Genomic DNA, 17,077 nt, shown 5'->3' on the forward strand with positions numbered 1-17,077 from the left:
AGAGCAAGGGGAAGGGAGGGAGAGAGAGAAGCATCAATGTGTGGTTGCCTCTTGAGTGCCCCCTACTGGGGACCTGGCCTGCAACTCAGGCATGTGCCTTGACTTGGCGTTGAACCAGCACCCCTTTGGTTTACAGGCTGGCACCTAATCCACTGAGTCACACCAGTCAGGGCAGCTTTTCTTTAAAAACAATGGAAAGATCTGGCAACCCTACTTTCTCATTACCATATGGCAATAATCAAATATAGCTGGTTTATTCCTCTCCATTTTTCAGGGGCCTGTCCATTGGACTCCCCAAAATAGTGCAACCAAGACTAAATTGGCAGTTACTACTTTGTGTCACCTATCTGCGTCTCTCATCCACTCAGTTACTAAAGGCATTTATTTTTGTGACCCCCCCATGTTAGAAACAACTGTATAGCATTTTATGTATACTCTACCCTTTTAGTCATAACTCATTGAACCTTTGTACCTCCCAGTATTATATGGACAAAGGGATCAGTGGGGTTTTTAAAGCTCCAGTGGGATAATTATCCACTTATTTTTTTAAAGATTCCAGTGGGATAATTATGAAGTTAAAGAAGGGGTCTTCCCTCCCTGATCCTCCCCACAAGTACTTCTTCCTATAGTCCTCATATTCCATGGGTAGAGTACTGAGCAATTGTCTGGTTCTGCAAGCTGGGGCTTTTAGCTATAAGAAGAGGTTCAGTGGTTAAGCACTTTGGACTAAGGAGTTCTTAACCAAGAGTCAGTAGACACCCAGCAAGAGATCTGTGATCATCGATGGGAAAAAAATGTTTATCTTTAACCACAACTGATTTAGCATTTCAGTTAGGACTGTGGGAAATAAGCCACGGTATCATTAGAAATACCAATATGGAATCATGGTACTTTCATATCATATTACAGTTTGTTACAGGTACTTCAGTATCATTTATGCTCATCACTAGTTTGAAAATAATTGTAGCTGTTATTATACTTGCTGCTGGATCTTATGTAATGTTTAAATAAATGTTACTGTGCTACAAGTTTACTAATATTTTGGTAATTGTATTTCAACATAATTGGTTTCCTTTACAATTCTCATAAATTTATTTTGTGCATTTATAAACAATCCGAGAAGGGGATCCAGGGACTTTACCAGGCTGCTGAAGAGTCGGTGGCACACAGAAGGCTAAGAACCCCTAGACTTAAAGACCCCACTGACAAAAAGTACAACCATTTCCTGAAATCAAACGCCCCAATTGGACTTCCTCTATAAAGTCTTCTGGAATGCGGGCTTCTGGACTACAATTCCCAGAAGGTGAAGCCGCCCGAGGCAAATCCCGAATTAGGACAATAACTATCCAATGGTTCCTGTGTTGTTGCTTGACAGCCTACGATTCCCGGCGTGCCTGGCGAATGTTTATTCCTTGGTGACATTAGGGACGCCAAGTTATTGCTGGGATCTGTAGTCGTTTTGTTTACCTTTGGGGGTTGGCTTCCTTTTATTGTATCTGAGGGTGAGTTCAAGGGGAAAAAAAGCAGGAAATGCAGGAATTAAACACACAGGGCCCCTACTTCGGCACCTACTGGGTCCGGTCTCCGAGCGCGCGAGGGCGGAAGTGGTGGTGGCCGGCGCGGCCGGAAGTTCAGATCAGCTGATGGGGGAGGCGGTGCCGCAGCTACCGAGAGGCCCCGGCTGCCGTGCGCTTCGACCGGGCCCTGGGTCTCGCAGACTGGCCGTGATCCTCCTTCGCACCTCGCAGTTGGGCGAGGCCCGGTCCCGTATCTCTCCCAGGCCTGAAATCCTCGCCCGGCACGGCCGCCCTGAGCGCCCCGGCCACCCCCAGCCCCGGCTCGCCCCTCAGGCCCCGGGCCTCCCCTCAGTCCCCGGCCGGCGGCCCAGGCCCCGGATCCGCGGGGGGGGACCCGGCCCCGGGGGGTGCGGGCCCTATGGAGCTGATGTTCGCAGAGTGGGAAGACGGAGAGCGCTTCTCATTCGAGGATTCGGACCGCTTTGAGGAGGATTCGCTATGTTCCTTCATCTCCGAGGCCGAGAGCCTCTGCCAGAACTGGCGGGGATGGCGCAAACAGTCAGTGGGGCCCAACTCCCCCACCAGCGGCGGTGGCGGAGGTGGCAGTGGCGGTACCAGAATGCGAGGTGACGGAGAGCTGGGGGTTGGGGGGAGGGGCACGGGCAGGCCCTGCTCCGGCCTTGCTCGAGAGCTGTTCCTGCTCGGGAGGTGTCCTGGACCACGAGCTGTATCAAGCTTTGAACTAAAGGACTAAAGGGTTCGCTTCTGTAGTCTTTCTGGGGTGGCTTCTCCACGCCAGCCTGTGTGTGTGTGTGTGTGCGCGCGCGGGTGTGTTAGTGTGAGTAAGTTGGGATGATGGCTGGGAAATCCTGGGTTGAACAGGATTATTAGCGGCAGAAAGTAGATCTTTTGTTGTGCATTTGCCTTAGAGATGGATAAGAAAGAATATCTTATCGGACTTGGGAATACTTAACCGAGTTCAGCCTAAGGCAAGCCAGAAAGTAGACAAGAATGTGGGTAGGGGGTGGATTGTGAAGAAGTGACCATTCGAGGTGGGTCATCCCATTGCAAAGTGCACTGGGAGCTTCTTGATTCAGAGTGACATCTCTGATCCCAGCGGCACCGGGAAGGGATTCCACTCAGAAGAAAGTGGAGATGAACCGATCTGTGAAGGAGATTCCATAGTTCCACAAGTGCAGCTCAGACGTTTGGTTCCTGGCCATATTGAACATCTGTCAGAATCCAAGGCTGGGGCCACTGGATCAACAGCCTTAGATTTCCATCATCTGGGCCCTGGGGGAAGGTTGTGAGTAATTGTCTCTGGAGTCTCCAAATGAGCACTCTTCCTGGTTTTCACTGTGAGCTTCTTTCATCCTTGGGTCTTCCAGTGAATTAACCAGTAGGTGCTGTAAAGAATTTTGTTTTGAAGAGGATAGAGAGGAGAGTGATAAGAGAAGCTCGGAAGGCTCAGGACTCACCAAATCCTTTCCCTGCCTTCCTCACAGCCCAGTTTTTGTCCTGGGCCTCAGTGGAAGCTGACTTTTTCAGCAGTTGAGGAGTTTGATTTGTGAGTCCACTCTAGCTATTCCAAAGGTCCTTTTTTCCAAACTGCCCTGCAGAGATTTCTGGCACCCCTTTGGGACAGAAAGACATGTACATGTGCTACTTTTTAGGAGTGGCAGTACTCAGCTTCGGCTGGGGAGAGAGCATGTGCTCTGTGGATACCCCCAGCACACACACAGGTCATAGGCAGCTTCACTGTGGGTCTTCTATGGCTTCTCTGCTTCTTTCATATTTGCATGTGGGTGGCCTGGAGGCTTAGAGCTCCCCCGCTTTGAGGGAAGTATGAACTCATGGTGGTGAAGATTTTTAACACACTGATATCTTCCTGAATAGGTTAAAATCTTTGAAAACATGTCATTCCCCCAACCCCTCTCCTGTCCAGGGCTACCCTCAATTGCCTATTTGTAAAATAAGGAGATTAACAGTAAAAAAGAAAGGAAAAAAGGTTCCTTTCAGCTCCATGATTTTCTGTCCGTTTTCTAGTCGGACTAGCAGTTTGGTAAGCTATGTAATGTGTTGTTTCACTGCTTTTTGATTAAAACAGTGGGAAACCTTGAGTGGTAACTCCATCCTACTGCAGGTGATTCCAGAAGTACCAGTTCTGTTCCCTTGGGACAGCCTATGTCTCCTCCCTCCCCCCAGGGCTTCTGTGGTAGGAAGTTGGAGTTCAGGTGCGCCAAAGGAAGTACAGCCTCTCTTGTTTTGGAGGTCCCTCTTTTTGGGCTCTGGTCTGTCTTCCCTCCTTAAATAGAGGTCTGGAGTCATCTAGAGAAAAAGGGATAGTAAAAAGGCATTTGAAGAAGAGCGTGTCAGAGGAGAGATGTTAACAATGTAATATGAATCTAAAGTGGTAGATAGATGGGAAATTAGACGCTGAGGCTTGTGAAAGGTCTTAGTTGCTAGGGTCCTGAACAACACTCCTGTTTGACCAGGGGTTTCTGGGATATCCCTGATATCTTCTATTTGAGACCTTAGGTAGCAGGCTGTGGGCTGAGGTCATTGAGCTCCCTTTCCCCCGATAGAGTTTTAAGGGTTAGTAGTGTGTCCTGACAGGAGGGTCCTTTGGTTTTTCATCCAGATCTCCCCTTTCTTTCATAGTGGAGGTGGGGCCCAAGATGTGGCACTGGCATTGGTGCCAAGTAATCATGGCTGTTTTCATTTCTCCTCACCTCAACCTTTGTTACCAAAGATGGACTAGTGATCCCATTGGTGGAGCTGTCAGCAAAGCAGGTAGCATTTCATATTCCATTTGAAGTGGTGGAGAAAGTTTACCCCCCGGTGCCTGAGCAGCTACAACTCCGAATTGCTTTTTGGAGCTTCCCTGAGAATGAAGAGGATATTCGGTGAGGCTAAAGGACTGATGGTGGGGAGTGGGGTCCTGTATTTCGCACAGTGAGGTGGGCTTTCCACACAACAAAGGAGATATTGTATTTGGGGCTGTAGTAAAAAGACAAGGGGAGGAGGGAGTGCCTAGGATTTTTCCCAAGAGGGAGTGACACTGGGGAGAGAGCGCCCAGGGGATTGTGGTCTCTGACAGGGTCTGCAGAGGTCATTTGCTGACCTGGGGCTGTGTCTTCCTCTTCTTCCCCACCAGGCTGTATTCATGCCTGGCCAATGGCAGTGCAGATGAATTCCAGCGAGGGGACCAGCTGTTCCGCATGAGGGCCGTGAAGGACCCACTGCAGATAGGTAAGAGTCCCATCGGGCCCTGTGGCAGCTCATGCTCCTCCCATCCCATGTGTTATGAATTAAGGACTTACCACAAGAAGCTGGAGCAGGTTGTCCAAATAACTACAGGACTAGAGTTGGGGGCACAGACTTATGTCTTAATGGCTCTTTCTGACCATACCTGTGTTTCTCCCCAGGGTTCCATCTGAGTGCTACAGTGGTGCCACCTCAGATGGTCCCCCCAAAAGGGGCCTACAACGTGGCTGTGATGTTTGACCGCTGCCGGGTCACTTCCTGCAGCTGCACCTGTGGGGCTGGGGCCAAATGGTGCACCCATGTCGTGGCACTCTGTCTCTTCCGAATCCACAACGTGAGGCCCTCCCAATTTATCCTGGCCCTATCCTACGCTCCATCCCCCTCTTCTCTGCTGCATGCTTGGCCACCATGTGAGCCCCCTCGCCTCCCCTACTCAGCCTCTCTAGTCTCAGGTTCAGCACTAGCAAGCCTTTCTCAGATTGTTCTGTTTCTCTGTCTGTCCCCCCAGGCTTCTGCAGTCTGTCTGCGGGCCCCAGTCTCAGAGTCCCTATCTAGGCTACAGAGGGACCAGTTGCAGAAGTTTGCTCAGTACCTCATCAGTGAGCTCCCTCAGCAGGTGAGTGAGGTCGGCACGCGCTCCTCCAGCTAGCTCCAGGGCTGCCCTATCAGCCTTCCTATTAGGCCCAGGCTTCCTTGGATCACCTATGCTTTTGTTACTTTTCCCCTCAGATCCTGCCCACAGCCCAGCGCCTCCTGGATGAACTCCTGTCCTCCCAGTCCACAGCCATCAATACAGTGTGCGGAGCCCCAGGTGAGTGTGGTGAGAAAGGGCAGTAGGAAGACAGAGAACCTGTAGTGCAGAGCACCACTTACTAAAGGCTTGCTGTTGTCAGGCAAATCCAGGTCCCTGTCTCTAGGTGACTAACTGCCTATCACTCCCAGACCCCACAGCAGGGCCCTCGGCCTCTGACCAGAGTACTTGGTATTTGGATGAATCTACTCTTACTGACAACATCAAGAAGACACTGCACAAGTTCTGTGGCCCCTCCCCTGTGGTCTTCAGGTAAATTGGCTCTGTTCATCCTTGTGTGTGGTGGAAAGGGAGCGTCCCTCAGGCTGTTGATGGATCCTTTGTTCTATTAATGCTTGTGCCTCCCACCTTTTGTTCCCTGCACTGGTACAGTGCCTGACACACCAAAGATGTCTCTAATACTCCAGTGGATGTTTGTAGGTTTACATAGTCACAGAGTGGTCTTTTCTTAGCTAGGCAGGGCAGAAGTTATTTTTCTTCCTTTGAGGGGTTGGGAGACCGAGGCAGAGATTTAGAATCCTTGTCATGGACATCCTTTATTCCACATACTGTGTATTTTGGGTTAGTGTTCCTTTTGTGTCAAAGCCCTTTCATCTGCTTTATTCAGTCCCATCTTAGGGTCATCATTTTCCACTCCACTACTTTCACAGTGATGTGAACTCCATGTATCTGTCTTCCACGGAGCCTCCGGCCGCAGCTGAATGGGCATGTCTGCTGCGCCCTCTGAGGGGCCGTGAGCCAGAGGGTGTCTGGAATCTGCTTAGCATCGTGCGAGAGATGTTCAAGCGGAGGGACAGCAATGCTGCCCCCTTGTTGGAAATCCTCACTGACCAGTGCCTCACCTATGAACAGGTAACTCCCCAGAGCTGGGTAGCCCCATGGTGGTTCATTTTCCCCTTCCCTTAACCTCATTCCCTTAGGCTGACAGACACTGGGGAGGGCTACTCTTTCTCCAAGCTCTTTGGTGTATCTCAGAGCTCGCTTTGTTTCCAGATAACAGGTTGGTGGTATAGTGTGCGCACCTCAGCATCACACAGCAGCGCCAGTGGGCACACGGGTCGTAGCAATGGGCAGTCAGAGGTGGCGGCCCATGCATGTGCCAGCATGTGTGACGAGATGGTCACACTGTGGAGGTTGGCTGTGCTGGACCCTGCACTCAGCCCCCAGCGGTGAGTCCCCTCCTGTGCTCACTACAGCCCGCACAGACCCAGCCTCATCTCGTTGTCCACATACAGATGTACCATTCTTCTAGTCCTAGGGAAGTGGGAGATGGTGCATGTTAGGATTACTCAGTGACTTATGAGTCCTTTCAGTGAGAGGCTTTCTTCTTTCCCTCCCCTTAATAGCACCCGCTTTCCCAAATCCCAAGTTTTGGAGGCAGTTGGCTTAAGTTCTTCCCTGGGTCCTTCCCTGTGCCCTCCTTGAGGTTTATGTCTCCTCCACCCCCTTCATCCCTTCTCAGTGCAGAGTGTAGTCCCCTAGCAGCCTCGCCCCTTTGTTTCCACAGCCGCAGGGAACTGTGTGCGCAGCTCCGCCAGTGGCAACTGAAGGTGATTGAGAATGTGAAGCGGGGACAGCACAAGAAGACCCTGGACCGGCTCTTCCCTGGCTTCCGGCCAGCAGTGGAGGCCTGCTACTTCAACTGGGAAGAGGCCTACCCACTTCCTGGTGTTACCTACAGCGGCACTGACCGGAAGCTGGCACTGTGCTGGGCCCGAGCCCTGCCCCCTCGGCCAGGCGCCTCCAGATCTGGGGGCCTGGAGGAATCCCGGGAGCGGCCTCGCCCTCTTCCTACTGAGCCCGCTGTGCGGCCCAAGGAACTTGGGGCTAAACGAAAGGGGTTGGGTGAGGGGATCCCCTCATCGCAGAGGGGTACTCGCCGCCTCTCAGCTGAGGGGGGAGATAAGGCTCTGCATAAGATGGGTCCAGGTGGGGGCAAAGCCAAGGCACTGGGTGGGGCTGGCAGTGGAGGCAAGGGCTCAGCAGGCGGTGGTGGGAGCAAGAGACGACTAAGCAGCGAAGACAGCTCCCTGGAGCCCGATCTGGCTGAGATGAGCCTGGATGACAGCAGCCTGGTCCTGGGTGCAGAGGCCAGCACCTTTGGTGGATTCCCTGAAAGCCCGCCGCCCTGCTCCTTCTCTGGTGGCTCCCGAGGCCCTTCTACCTTCCTTCCTGAACCCCCAGATACTTACGAAGAAGATGGTGGCGTGTACTTCTCAGAAGGGCCTGAACCTCCCACAGCCTCTGCTGGCCCCCCTGGCCTACCTGGGGAAGTCTGTAGCCGGGATGACCTCCATTCCACAGATGAGAGTGGCAGTGGGCTCCCCAAAACCAAAGAGGCAGCCGCTACAGTTGAAGAGGAGGATGATGACTACCAGGCATATTATCTGAATGCCCAGGACGGGGCTGGGGGCGAGGAAGAGAAGGCCGAGGGTGGGGCTGGGGAGGAGCACGACCTGTTTGCTGGACTGAAGCCACTGGAACAGGAGAGCCGCATGGAGGTGAGAAGACTGTGCATTAGCCACAGCTGGCCAGCGCATGACTATTAGAACCCTACAGCACGTTACTGACTGGCCTTGCTTGCAGTCCATTCTTCAGTGCTTTCATATTAGTTTTCCTGAAATGTCTGATTGTGTCACTGCTGCTTAAAACTTGTGTACTTTCCCATTGCCCTTTGTTTAAAAAATGAAAGTCCTTGGCATGATCTTTGCATGCTTTTCCAGCTTCATCTAGCTACTCAGTCCTTACACTTCAGTCATTCGAACCATTCCTGTGGCCTGCCATGCTCTCGTGCGTCTGTGCTTTTGTATAGATTGGGCTTTCTGCCTGGCATGTTCTTCCCTCACCTTACTTGGTTAGCTCCTGTCCTTTAGGTCTCAAGAGATCTTACAGGTCACTTCCTCTAGGAAGTCTTCCCTGCGTCTGCCCCCCTGTCCCAGGTCCCAATGACCTTTCCTAGTAGTTGGCTTCACACTGGTTTGTGTTTGTTTCTGTAACCAGATGAGTTCCTGTGGTATACCCAGGACCGGCATAGGCCTAGCATATAATAAGTGCTTACGGGATGTTTGCTGTATGAGTGAGTATGGTGTCCTGCCCTTGAAAGTTGGGGCTTCAACCTGTCTGCTGCCCATGGCCTCTCTCCAGGTGTTATTTGCCTGTGCAGAGGCCTTGCATGCGCATGGCTACAGCAGTGAGGCCTGCCGCCTCACCGTGGAGCTTGCCCAGGACCTGCTAGCCAACCCACCTGACCTCAAGGTAGAGCCGCCCCCTGCCAAGGTGAGAGAGATCCCCTTCTTCAGCCTTCCCCATTGATCCCTAATCCTCTCCCATGCCCCACCCCAAGTGAGAGCCTCCTTCTCCTTCCACCAAGGTGAGCCAGACTCATCTGCCTGCCTCCTTGTGCTTCTCTGTTTAGGGCAAGAAGAACAAGGTATCTACGAGCCGTCAGACCTGGGTAGCTACCAACACCCTGACCAAGGCAGCCTTCCTGTTGACAGTGCTCAGTGAACGCCCGGAGCACCACAACCTGGCTTTTCGAGTCGGCATGTTTGCCTTGGAGCTGCAGCGGCCCCCGGCTTCCACCAAGGCCTTGGAGGTCAGAGGTTCTGTCTGAGGCTTATACTGTAATCTCCTCAGAGCCTTACATCTTGATCTCCATTGAGGTATTAGGGGTCTGAGGTCATTCCTTTGCCTTCAGGTGAAGCTGGCATACCAGGAGTCTGAGGTGGCTGCCTTGCTCAAGAAGATTCCTTTGGGTCCAAGTGAGATGAGTACCATGAGGTGTCGGGCAGAGGAGCTTCGGGAGGGGACGCTGTGTGACTATCGGCCTGTTTTGCCTCTCATGTTGGCCAGTTTCATCTTTGATGTTCTCTGTGCTCCAGGTACGGTGCCTGACTCTACAGCAAGTGGGGGACTCTGAGGCAGGGGTAGCTTTCTCTAAGGAAAAACCAAGAGTCCCAAGGCTCTGAATTGCCTAGGACCCATCTGGCAGCTTCATGGGAGGGTCTAGAGTAATGAGGGTCTTGGGTTCCCTCCCTTTCATTTTTTCCCATGATACTTCTGTCTGCCTCACTTACTCCTAACTTTCATTCAGTGGTTTCTCCCACGGGTTCCCGGCCCCCAAGTCGCAACTGGAACAACGAGATGCCTGGGGATGAGGAGCTTGGATTTGAGGCAGCAGTTGCTGCCTTGGGTGAGTATGTCAGTACCTTGAGCATATCTGAGCTACACCTGGCCCAGACTGTGAAGGGCATGAGATGTGGGCCTTCTTCTAAAGGGGCTCTGTGGTCATGGGAAAGCCAGGATGGACATGTGTGATTCACGTAGTGCCTATGAGACACTTAAGAATTTAGGGCAAAAATGTGCGCTGTGTTGCTCTGGCTGGTGTGGCTCAGCTGCTTGGAACATTGTCCCCTGAAAAGCTGCGAGTTCAGCTCCTGGACAGGGCACACGCTTGGGTTGCAGGTTTAATTCCTGGTCCAGGGACAGGTGGGTGCCGCTTCCAGTCTGGACATGTACAGTCCCTGGTCCCAACATCTACGATCCCCGGTCCTGGTGCGTACGGGGAGCAACCAATCAGTGCTTCTCTCTTGCATCAATGTTTCTCTCTCCCTTTCTCTCTCTAAAAGCAATGAAAAAAATGTTCTCTGGTGAGGATTTAAAAAAAAAAAGGGTGCTGTGGGTTTTCAGTGCTGTAAGGTCAGTGAAACAAAAATCTAGGGAAAGGCCTCAGGGAGGGGTAGAATGTGGAATGTGGTTTAAAACATCAGTTAAGTTCTATGTGGGGGCACAAAATACCATGACTAAAGATATAGAGGCAGTCAAGTGTTCGTGAGACTGAGGAGCCCAACTTCCCTAAAGTGTTGGATATGCCAGGAAGGTAGAGCGGGCCAAAGTTAGGAAGGTCTTAAAAAGCAGACCAGAGCTTAGCTAGGCTGAGTGTAATAGGCAGTGGGGGCCTTGCATAGGGGATGTGGGTTGGACCAGGAGAACTCCTGACCTTATGTGCTGGTGGCTGAGGAGCCCTGGCCTGTTTACCTTTGCTGTCTTGGGAGTTATGGGTAATTCTCAATTTCCATGAGCCCCTCCTTCTTACAGGCATGAAGACAACTGTGAGTGAGGCAGAGCATCCCCTCCTGTGTGAAGGTACGCGTCGGGAGAAGGGTGACCTGGCATTGGCACTAATGATCACTTACAAGGATGATCAGGCCAAGCTCAAAAAGGTAAGGGATTTTACCTGAGGTACTGGGATTTTGAGAGGGGAAGAGAGCAGGCTCCACCATCTTTCCCAGGGGTTTCCAGTACAATGAGAAAAGAATTATTCTGCCCACAGGAGATAAGTGGGGAGTCTTGGGGACACCTCATAAAGAACGAGAGAGACCAGTGGTTCTTACAGGAGTGCTTGGGCAGAGGGTGGAAGAAGAGAAGCATAAAGTCGGTCATTCATTCACTTGTGTTAAGTGTTATAGAGGATACCAAGATATTAAGACAGCCTCTATTTTCTAGAATAGCGATTTTTAACCAGTGTGCTGCAAGAATTTTTAAAACTTGCAATGCCTGACTGTTTAGTCAGGGGCACCGATCTCTTTTCCCTTAATTTGTCAAATAAAAAAAATGGCAACAGCCAAGACAACAATAAGCTACCTGGTGTGAATATATCAAAATTACACCTATTTTTTTGTCAGATGGGCAAAAACGAATTTTTTTTGGTGTGCTGCAGAATTTTAGTAATTAGTTTGTGTGCCATGAAATGAAAAAGGCTGAAAATCGCTGTTCCAGGAGGTTTTCCTATGATTATAACTGAGGAAGCCTTCTTGAGGAGGTAGTGTGAAGCTGTTTCTAGCAGACGTCTGGATATAAAGGGCATCCTGTCACTGCTTCTCTGTCCTCCAGATCTTAGACAAACTTTTGGACCGAGAGAGCCAGACGCATAAGCCACAGACCCTGAGTTCGTTCTACTCATCCAGCCGCCCAGCCACAGCCAGCCAGAGGTCTCCTTCAAAGCATGGGGGCCCATCTGCCCCAGGGGCCCTGCAACCACTGACCTCAGGCTCTGCAGGGTCTGCTCAGCCAGGGAATGTGGCTGGGGCTGGGCCAGGCCCCACTGAGGGCTTCACAGAGAAGAATGTGCCTGGTGAGGTGGGGGCCCTGGGCAGGGGGATGAGTGGTATGGAACCATGTTGGATTCCCCTTTCCTGGGTTAATCCCAATGTCCTATTTTCCCCACCTAGAGAGTTCCCCACATTCCCCCTGTGAGGGTCTCCCATCTGAGGCGGCTTTGACCCCAAGGCTGGAAGGGAAGGTTCCCAGCCGCCTTGCACTTGGCAGTCGTGGAGGCTACAATGGACGGGGCTGGGGCTCTCCAGGGCGGCCTAAGAAGAAGCACACAGGTATGACAGCCCAGGGGGTGACATGGTGGGAAGGATATTCCTGGAGTCTGACGTTTGGAACTTCTGAGACTGACTTGTCTTTTGGGGGGGCCGGGTTAGGCATGGCCAGCATTGACAGCAGTGCCCCTGAAACAACATCGGATAGCTCCCCCACCTTAAGCCGGAGGCCACTTCGAGGGGGCTGGGCCCCCACCTCTTGGGGTCGAGGACAGGACAGTGACAGCATTAGCAGCTCTTCCTCAGATTCCCTGGGCTCTTCGTCTTCCAGTGGAAGTCGCCGGGCCAGTGCCAGTGGAGGGGCCCGAGCAAAGACTGTTGAAGTTGGCAGGTCAGTGGGAAGAAATACTTATCTCTGATCTGGCCCACCCTCAGAGCCGCATTCCTAGTATAATCCAAATATTGTCCTCGCAACGTCCTCACTTACCCTGGTCTTTCCCAACCCACCTGGACGCCCATTTCAGAGAAACCCCAATCCCCGTCCCTACCCCATTGCCCCTTCAGGTACAAGGGCCGCCGTCCCGAGAGTCATGCTCCCCATGTACCCAATCAGCCGTCAGAGGCAGCTGCACACTTCTACTTCGAGCTGGCGAAGACGGTGCTGATCAAGGCAGGGGGCAACAGCAGCACTTCCATTTTCACACACCCATCTTCCTCAGGGGGCCACCAGGGTCCTCACCGCAACCTGCACCTTTGCGCCTTCGAGATTGGGCTTTACGCCCTTGGCCTGCACAACTTTGTTTCTCCCAACTGGCTTTCACGTACCTATTCTTCCCACGTTTCCTGGATTACAGGTAAATCCAATGTTTTGATTTGGGTATGGGAAGGGGATTAATTGATGAAGATAAGAGCCTTATCCCTCTGGAGTTATTGATCTGATAGGAGAGACACCAATTTCCACTCCCCAGGGGTGCTCTTGCTGACACAGCTCTTTTTCTCCTTTCCCCAAGGCCAGGCAATGGAGATTGGCAGTGCAGCGCTGACTATACTGGTAGAATGCTGGGATGGGCACCTGACACCTCCTGAGGTTGCATCTCTGGCTGACAGGGCATCTCGGGCACGCGATTCCAATATGGTGAGGGCAGCTGCGGAGCTAGCCCTAAGCTGCCTGCCTCACGCCCATGCGTTGAACCCCAATGAGATCCAGAGGGCCCTGGTACAGTGCAAGGAGCAGGTATTTCTACAGGCAATCTGGGGACCTGCTTTGGGGCATCTAGGCAAGAAGTTTGGGCCATGGGGGAAGCTGGTGGCCCAGCTCTTGATTTCCACATCCTGGAATTCACAAACTATCCAATTTGTCCTCTCAGTGGTGACACTTGACATTCCCTAGTGGAGCTTTGTCCAGCAGAGCCTCCCACCCGTTACGGATGAGAATAATTCTACCAAGCCATGATCTGCTCGGGGAGGAAAGGAGGCTGGTTTCTCAAAGGAGAAGGGCCTTGATCCTGTTCCTCAGTGGGCTTTTATTAGGTTTAATTTGCACAGGAATACAGGGCATATACATAAAGCTCATCAGTCATTGTCAGGCGGTAATGATCAAACAGTAGAGATGCTCAAAGAATTACGAGGGTTATTCTGAGTCAGGTCAGATAGCCAAAGGGCCATGAAACTTTGGGAAACTCATTTTATGCTTGGACCCTTATCATTTAAATTGAGGGCATTCTTAGCAAAGCAGGTTTCACAGGATTTTCACAGGATTCTTACTTAGGCCCGATCGCCCCAGGGAACCACCTTTTCTACCACAGGGCCTTACCCGCCTCCGCATTGTTTTAGGCTTAAGTCAGGTGGGGGTTGTGGGCAGCCAAGAGATTAGGAGAATTTTTACAGACAGAATGAGGACTCAGGCTATGACAAAGCCAAGAGATGAGGGTCCATCACCATTTTTCTATAGTCCCCTAAGTCCTTCTCTGCGGGCCCCTTCATGATTGTGCCTGTCTTAAGTCGTTCCTTCCTTGAGGAATCTTACCTGTCATTGGCTAACCAGTCATCTGTTCGGGGCCAAGCAGGGTGAAGTAAAGGAGGCAGAGGCGGCACCCCTGCCAGGTAGATAAGCTTTGTCTCCTTAGTGGTTTATAGTCCCAAGGTCTCACTCAGCCTTAGCCATGGGGGGTTACAGCTTCTGAAACCAGGCAGGGCTGTCCCCAACAACATATTAATGTTCTTTCACAGCCGTTACTTCCTTTACCTTACATTTGTGAGGTTAGAATTGTTCCTATTTTACCAATAAGGAAATAGAGGCCTATAATGTAGGCACCAAGATGATCACTACGATGGAATGCTACGGGAAGGCCTTGGGGCGTGATGGGGCTTGGTTGGGACCAAGTGGCTAAATTAGTTTGGAACTGGGACTGTAACCTGGGCCTTAACTTGTATGGTCAGCAAGTATTTGCTGTGTCTGTGTGAAGCTTTCACTGCTCTGACAGAGCATTGGCCCTGACCCCTGGTGTGTCCCTGGGAATCAGCCAGCTCTGGAGGAGATGGAGTGTTACCCCAAGTGAAGCCCTTCCCCCTTAACCCTCTGTCCTCCTCCCTTCCAGGATAACCTGATGTTGGAGAAGGCTTGTATGGCAGTGGAAGAGGCGGCTAAGGGTGGGGGTGTATACCCCGAAGTGTTGTTTGAGGTTGCACACCAGTGGTTCTGGCTATATGAGCAAACAGCAGGTGGCTCATCCACAGCCCGTGAAGGGGCTACAAGCTGTAGTGCCAGTGGGATCAGGGCAGTTGGGGAGGCTGGGCGGGGTTTGCCTGAGGGCAGGGGGGGCCCAGGGACTGAGCCGGTTACAGTGGCAGCAGCAGCAGTGACAGCAGCAGCCACAGTGGTGCCAGTCATCTCAGTGGGGTCCAGTTTATATCCAGGTCCAGGACTGGGGCATGGTCATTCCCCTGGCCTGCACCCCTATACTGCTCTACAGCCCCACCTGCCCTGCAGCCCTCAATACCTCACCCACCCAGCTCACCCCGCCCACCCCATGCCTCATATGCCCCGGCCTGCCGTCTTCCCTGTGCCCAGCTCCGCATACCCACAGGTGAGACCAGTGTTCTGTTGGGGGTGGGGGGAGCTTGGGCATGTAGGAGAATATCAGGAGTTCATGGGGGAGGGTTGGAGTGGGGTATTCTGGGAGAATAGGGCTGTCGAAGAGTCCTGGATGAGGTGGTGGGACTCTGGGGAACCCAGCCCAACTAAGGAAAGAAATGTAGGGATACCCAGTTGTGGGATGAAAGGGAGAGTTACATCCTAATGTAATTTTGGTCTCTTCCTTTTCTTCCTCTTTCTGTCTCTAGGGTGTGCATCCTGCATTCCTGGGGGCTCAGTACCCATACTCAGTGACTCCCCCCTCACTTGCTGCCACTGCTGTGTCTTTCCCTGTCCCTTCCATGGCACCCATCACAGTACATCCCTATCACACAGAGCCAGGGCTCCCACTGCCCACCAGTGTGGCCTGTGAGTTGTGGGGACAGGGAACAGGTGAATGGAGGGGAGGTACACTGGGCAGGGGAGGTAGGGAGGGAACTCCCTCTGCCCTTCTTTGGGCTGAGTTCCTCACATGGCTCTCATCCCTCAGTGAGCAGTGTCCATCCAGCATCCACATTTCCAGCCATCCAGGGTGCCTCGTTGCCTGCCCTGACCACACAGCCCAGCCCTCTGGTGAGCGGAGGTTTTCCACCACCCGAGGAAGAGACACACAATCAGCCTGTCAACCCACACAGCCTACATCACCTGCACGCTGCCTACCGTGTTGGTGAGAGGAGGTCCCTTTCTGTACCCCCACCTGCAGTTGTGCCAGAGGCTTTTCAGTGACAACCACCTCCCATAGTTCTTAATTTTACTGTGGGATCAGGTACCAGGTTAGGGTATAGGTTGAAGACAATGTACCCATGGTGTGTGCCCACTCTTTTCTCCCAGGAATGCTGGCACTGGAGATGCTGGGTCGCCGAGCACATAATGATCACCCCAACAACTTCTCCCGCTCCCCCCCCTACACTGATGATGTCAAATGGTTGCTGGGGCTGGCAGCAAAGCTGGGTAACACCTCCCCTCCCTAGGACCATTGTCCACCCCCACCTGCTTCCCCCACCTTCCTATCCCAGACCTACTTCCTAGCTCTTGCTCAGAGTTGAGGCCTTGGTCGGGTATGTGTGCGTGCGCGGTGGGGGCGGGGGCTACCTCAGCTCCTGGGGTGGCGGGAGACTCTCTGCCAGGCCAGAGCTGAGAGAAAAGTTGGGTCCCTAGGGCAGAGGTGGCCACCCCCGTCTCATGCCCCTCCCCCTGCCCCCCAGGAGTGAACTACGTGCACCAGTTCTGTGTGGGGGCAGCCAAGGGGGTGCTGAGCCCGTTTGTGCTGCAGGAGATCGTCATGGAGACACTGCAGCGGCTGAGCCCTGCTCATGCCCACAACCACCTGCGTGCCCCGGCCTTCCACCAACTGGTGCAGCGTTGCCAGCAGGCATACATGCAGGTGACAACCCGGAAAGTGTGGAGCAGGGTGGAACACCTCCTGGGCAGGCACGGAACAGATCACTCAGCATGCAAGGGCAGAGGGGCCTGGTTCTGTTTAGTGGCTCATCCCACACACATCCTCTTCCAGTACATACACCACCGCTTGATTCACCTGACCCCTGCCGACTACGACGACTTTGTGAACGCGATCCGCAGCGCCCGCAGCGCCTTCTGCCTGACACCCATGGGCATGATGCAGTTCAACGACATCCTGCAGAACCTCAAGCGCAGCAAACAGACCAAGGAGCTGTGGCAACGGGTCTCACTCGAGATGACCACCTTCTCTCCCTGAATCTGGCCTCCCTAGAGCCCTATACAGGGACACAAGCCTGTGGCTATGGGGGCCTCTCACACAGGGAGAGCTTGGCTGGACAGATCATCCCCACCCAGTTCCCTGGTAGCCCAGACTGGCAGCTGCTCTTGGGCTGTAGCTTGGGGCCAAGATGTCTCAGACCCTAGAAACCTAGGGTTGGGGGAAAACAGCCCCATCTGGGAGGGGGTGTTGGGTGGCCTCTGGTATTTATTTGGCATTTATAAATATATAAACTCCTTTTTTACTCTAATCTGCCTGGGCCTTTCCCTTCTTTCCCTCCATGAG

General features: G+C 52.7%; 1 protein-coding gene across 4 annotated transcripts; it reads left to right on the forward strand.

Annotated features, from left to right (window-relative positions):
- The first annotated feature begins 1,515 nt into the window (after positions 1–1,515).
- On the forward strand, positions 1,516–17,042 carry ZSWIM8 (zinc finger SWIM-type containing 8). Of its 4 annotated transcripts, none has more exons than XM_053922954.2 (26): positions 1,516–2,143; positions 4,270–4,423; positions 4,675–4,769; positions 4,946–5,118; positions 5,293–5,400; positions 5,514–5,595; positions 5,727–5,847; positions 6,246–6,447; positions 6,589–6,764; positions 7,103–8,096; positions 8,740–8,871; positions 9,011–9,190; positions 9,293–9,476; positions 9,689–9,787; positions 10,693–10,817; positions 11,488–11,728; positions 11,826–11,984; positions 12,084–12,312; positions 12,486–12,775; positions 12,932–13,155; positions 14,519–15,007; positions 15,264–15,447; positions 15,545–15,721; positions 15,886–16,005; positions 16,260–16,438; positions 16,568–17,042. In XM_053922954.2, the coding sequence occupies exons 1-26, from the start codon at positions 1,936–1,938 to the stop codon at positions 16,769–16,771; spliced, it is 5,529 nt and encodes a 1,842-aa protein (XP_053778929.1). In that variant the 5' UTR covers positions 1,516–1,935; the 3' UTR covers positions 16,772–17,042. The 4 variants fall into 4 exon arrangements, with proteins under 4 accessions (XP_053778929.1, XP_053778930.1, XP_053778931.1 ...); XM_053922955.1 differs by having other exon boundaries at positions 1,517–2,143; positions 15,264–15,423; XM_053922956.1 differs by having other exon boundaries at positions 1,517–2,143; positions 14,519–14,642; positions 15,373–15,447.
- The last annotated feature ends 35 nt before the right edge of the window (positions 17,043–17,077 follow it).

This window comes from Desmodus rotundus, chromosome 4 (assembly GCF_022682495.2).
Source record: "Desmodus rotundus isolate HL8 chromosome 4, HLdesRot8A.1, whole genome shotgun sequence".
NCBI lineage: Eukaryota > Metazoa > Chordata > Mammalia > Chiroptera > Phyllostomidae > Desmodus > Desmodus rotundus.

Excerpts from the sequence above, each read along its gene's own strand:
- ZSWIM8 (XM_053922954.2), top strand. The coding sequence starts at position 1,936 with ATGGAGCTGATGTTCGCAGAGTGGGAAGACGGAGAGCGCTTCTCATTC. Across the intron at positions 11,985-12,083 it reads GCCTAAGAAGAAGCACACAG|GCATGGCCAGCATTGACAGC; the intron begins GTATGACAGCCC and ends GGGCCGGGTTAG. Across the intron at positions 12,776-12,931 it reads CCACGTTTCCTGGATTACAG|GCCAGGCAATGGAGATTGGC; the intron begins GTAAATCCAATG and ends CCTTTCCCCAAG.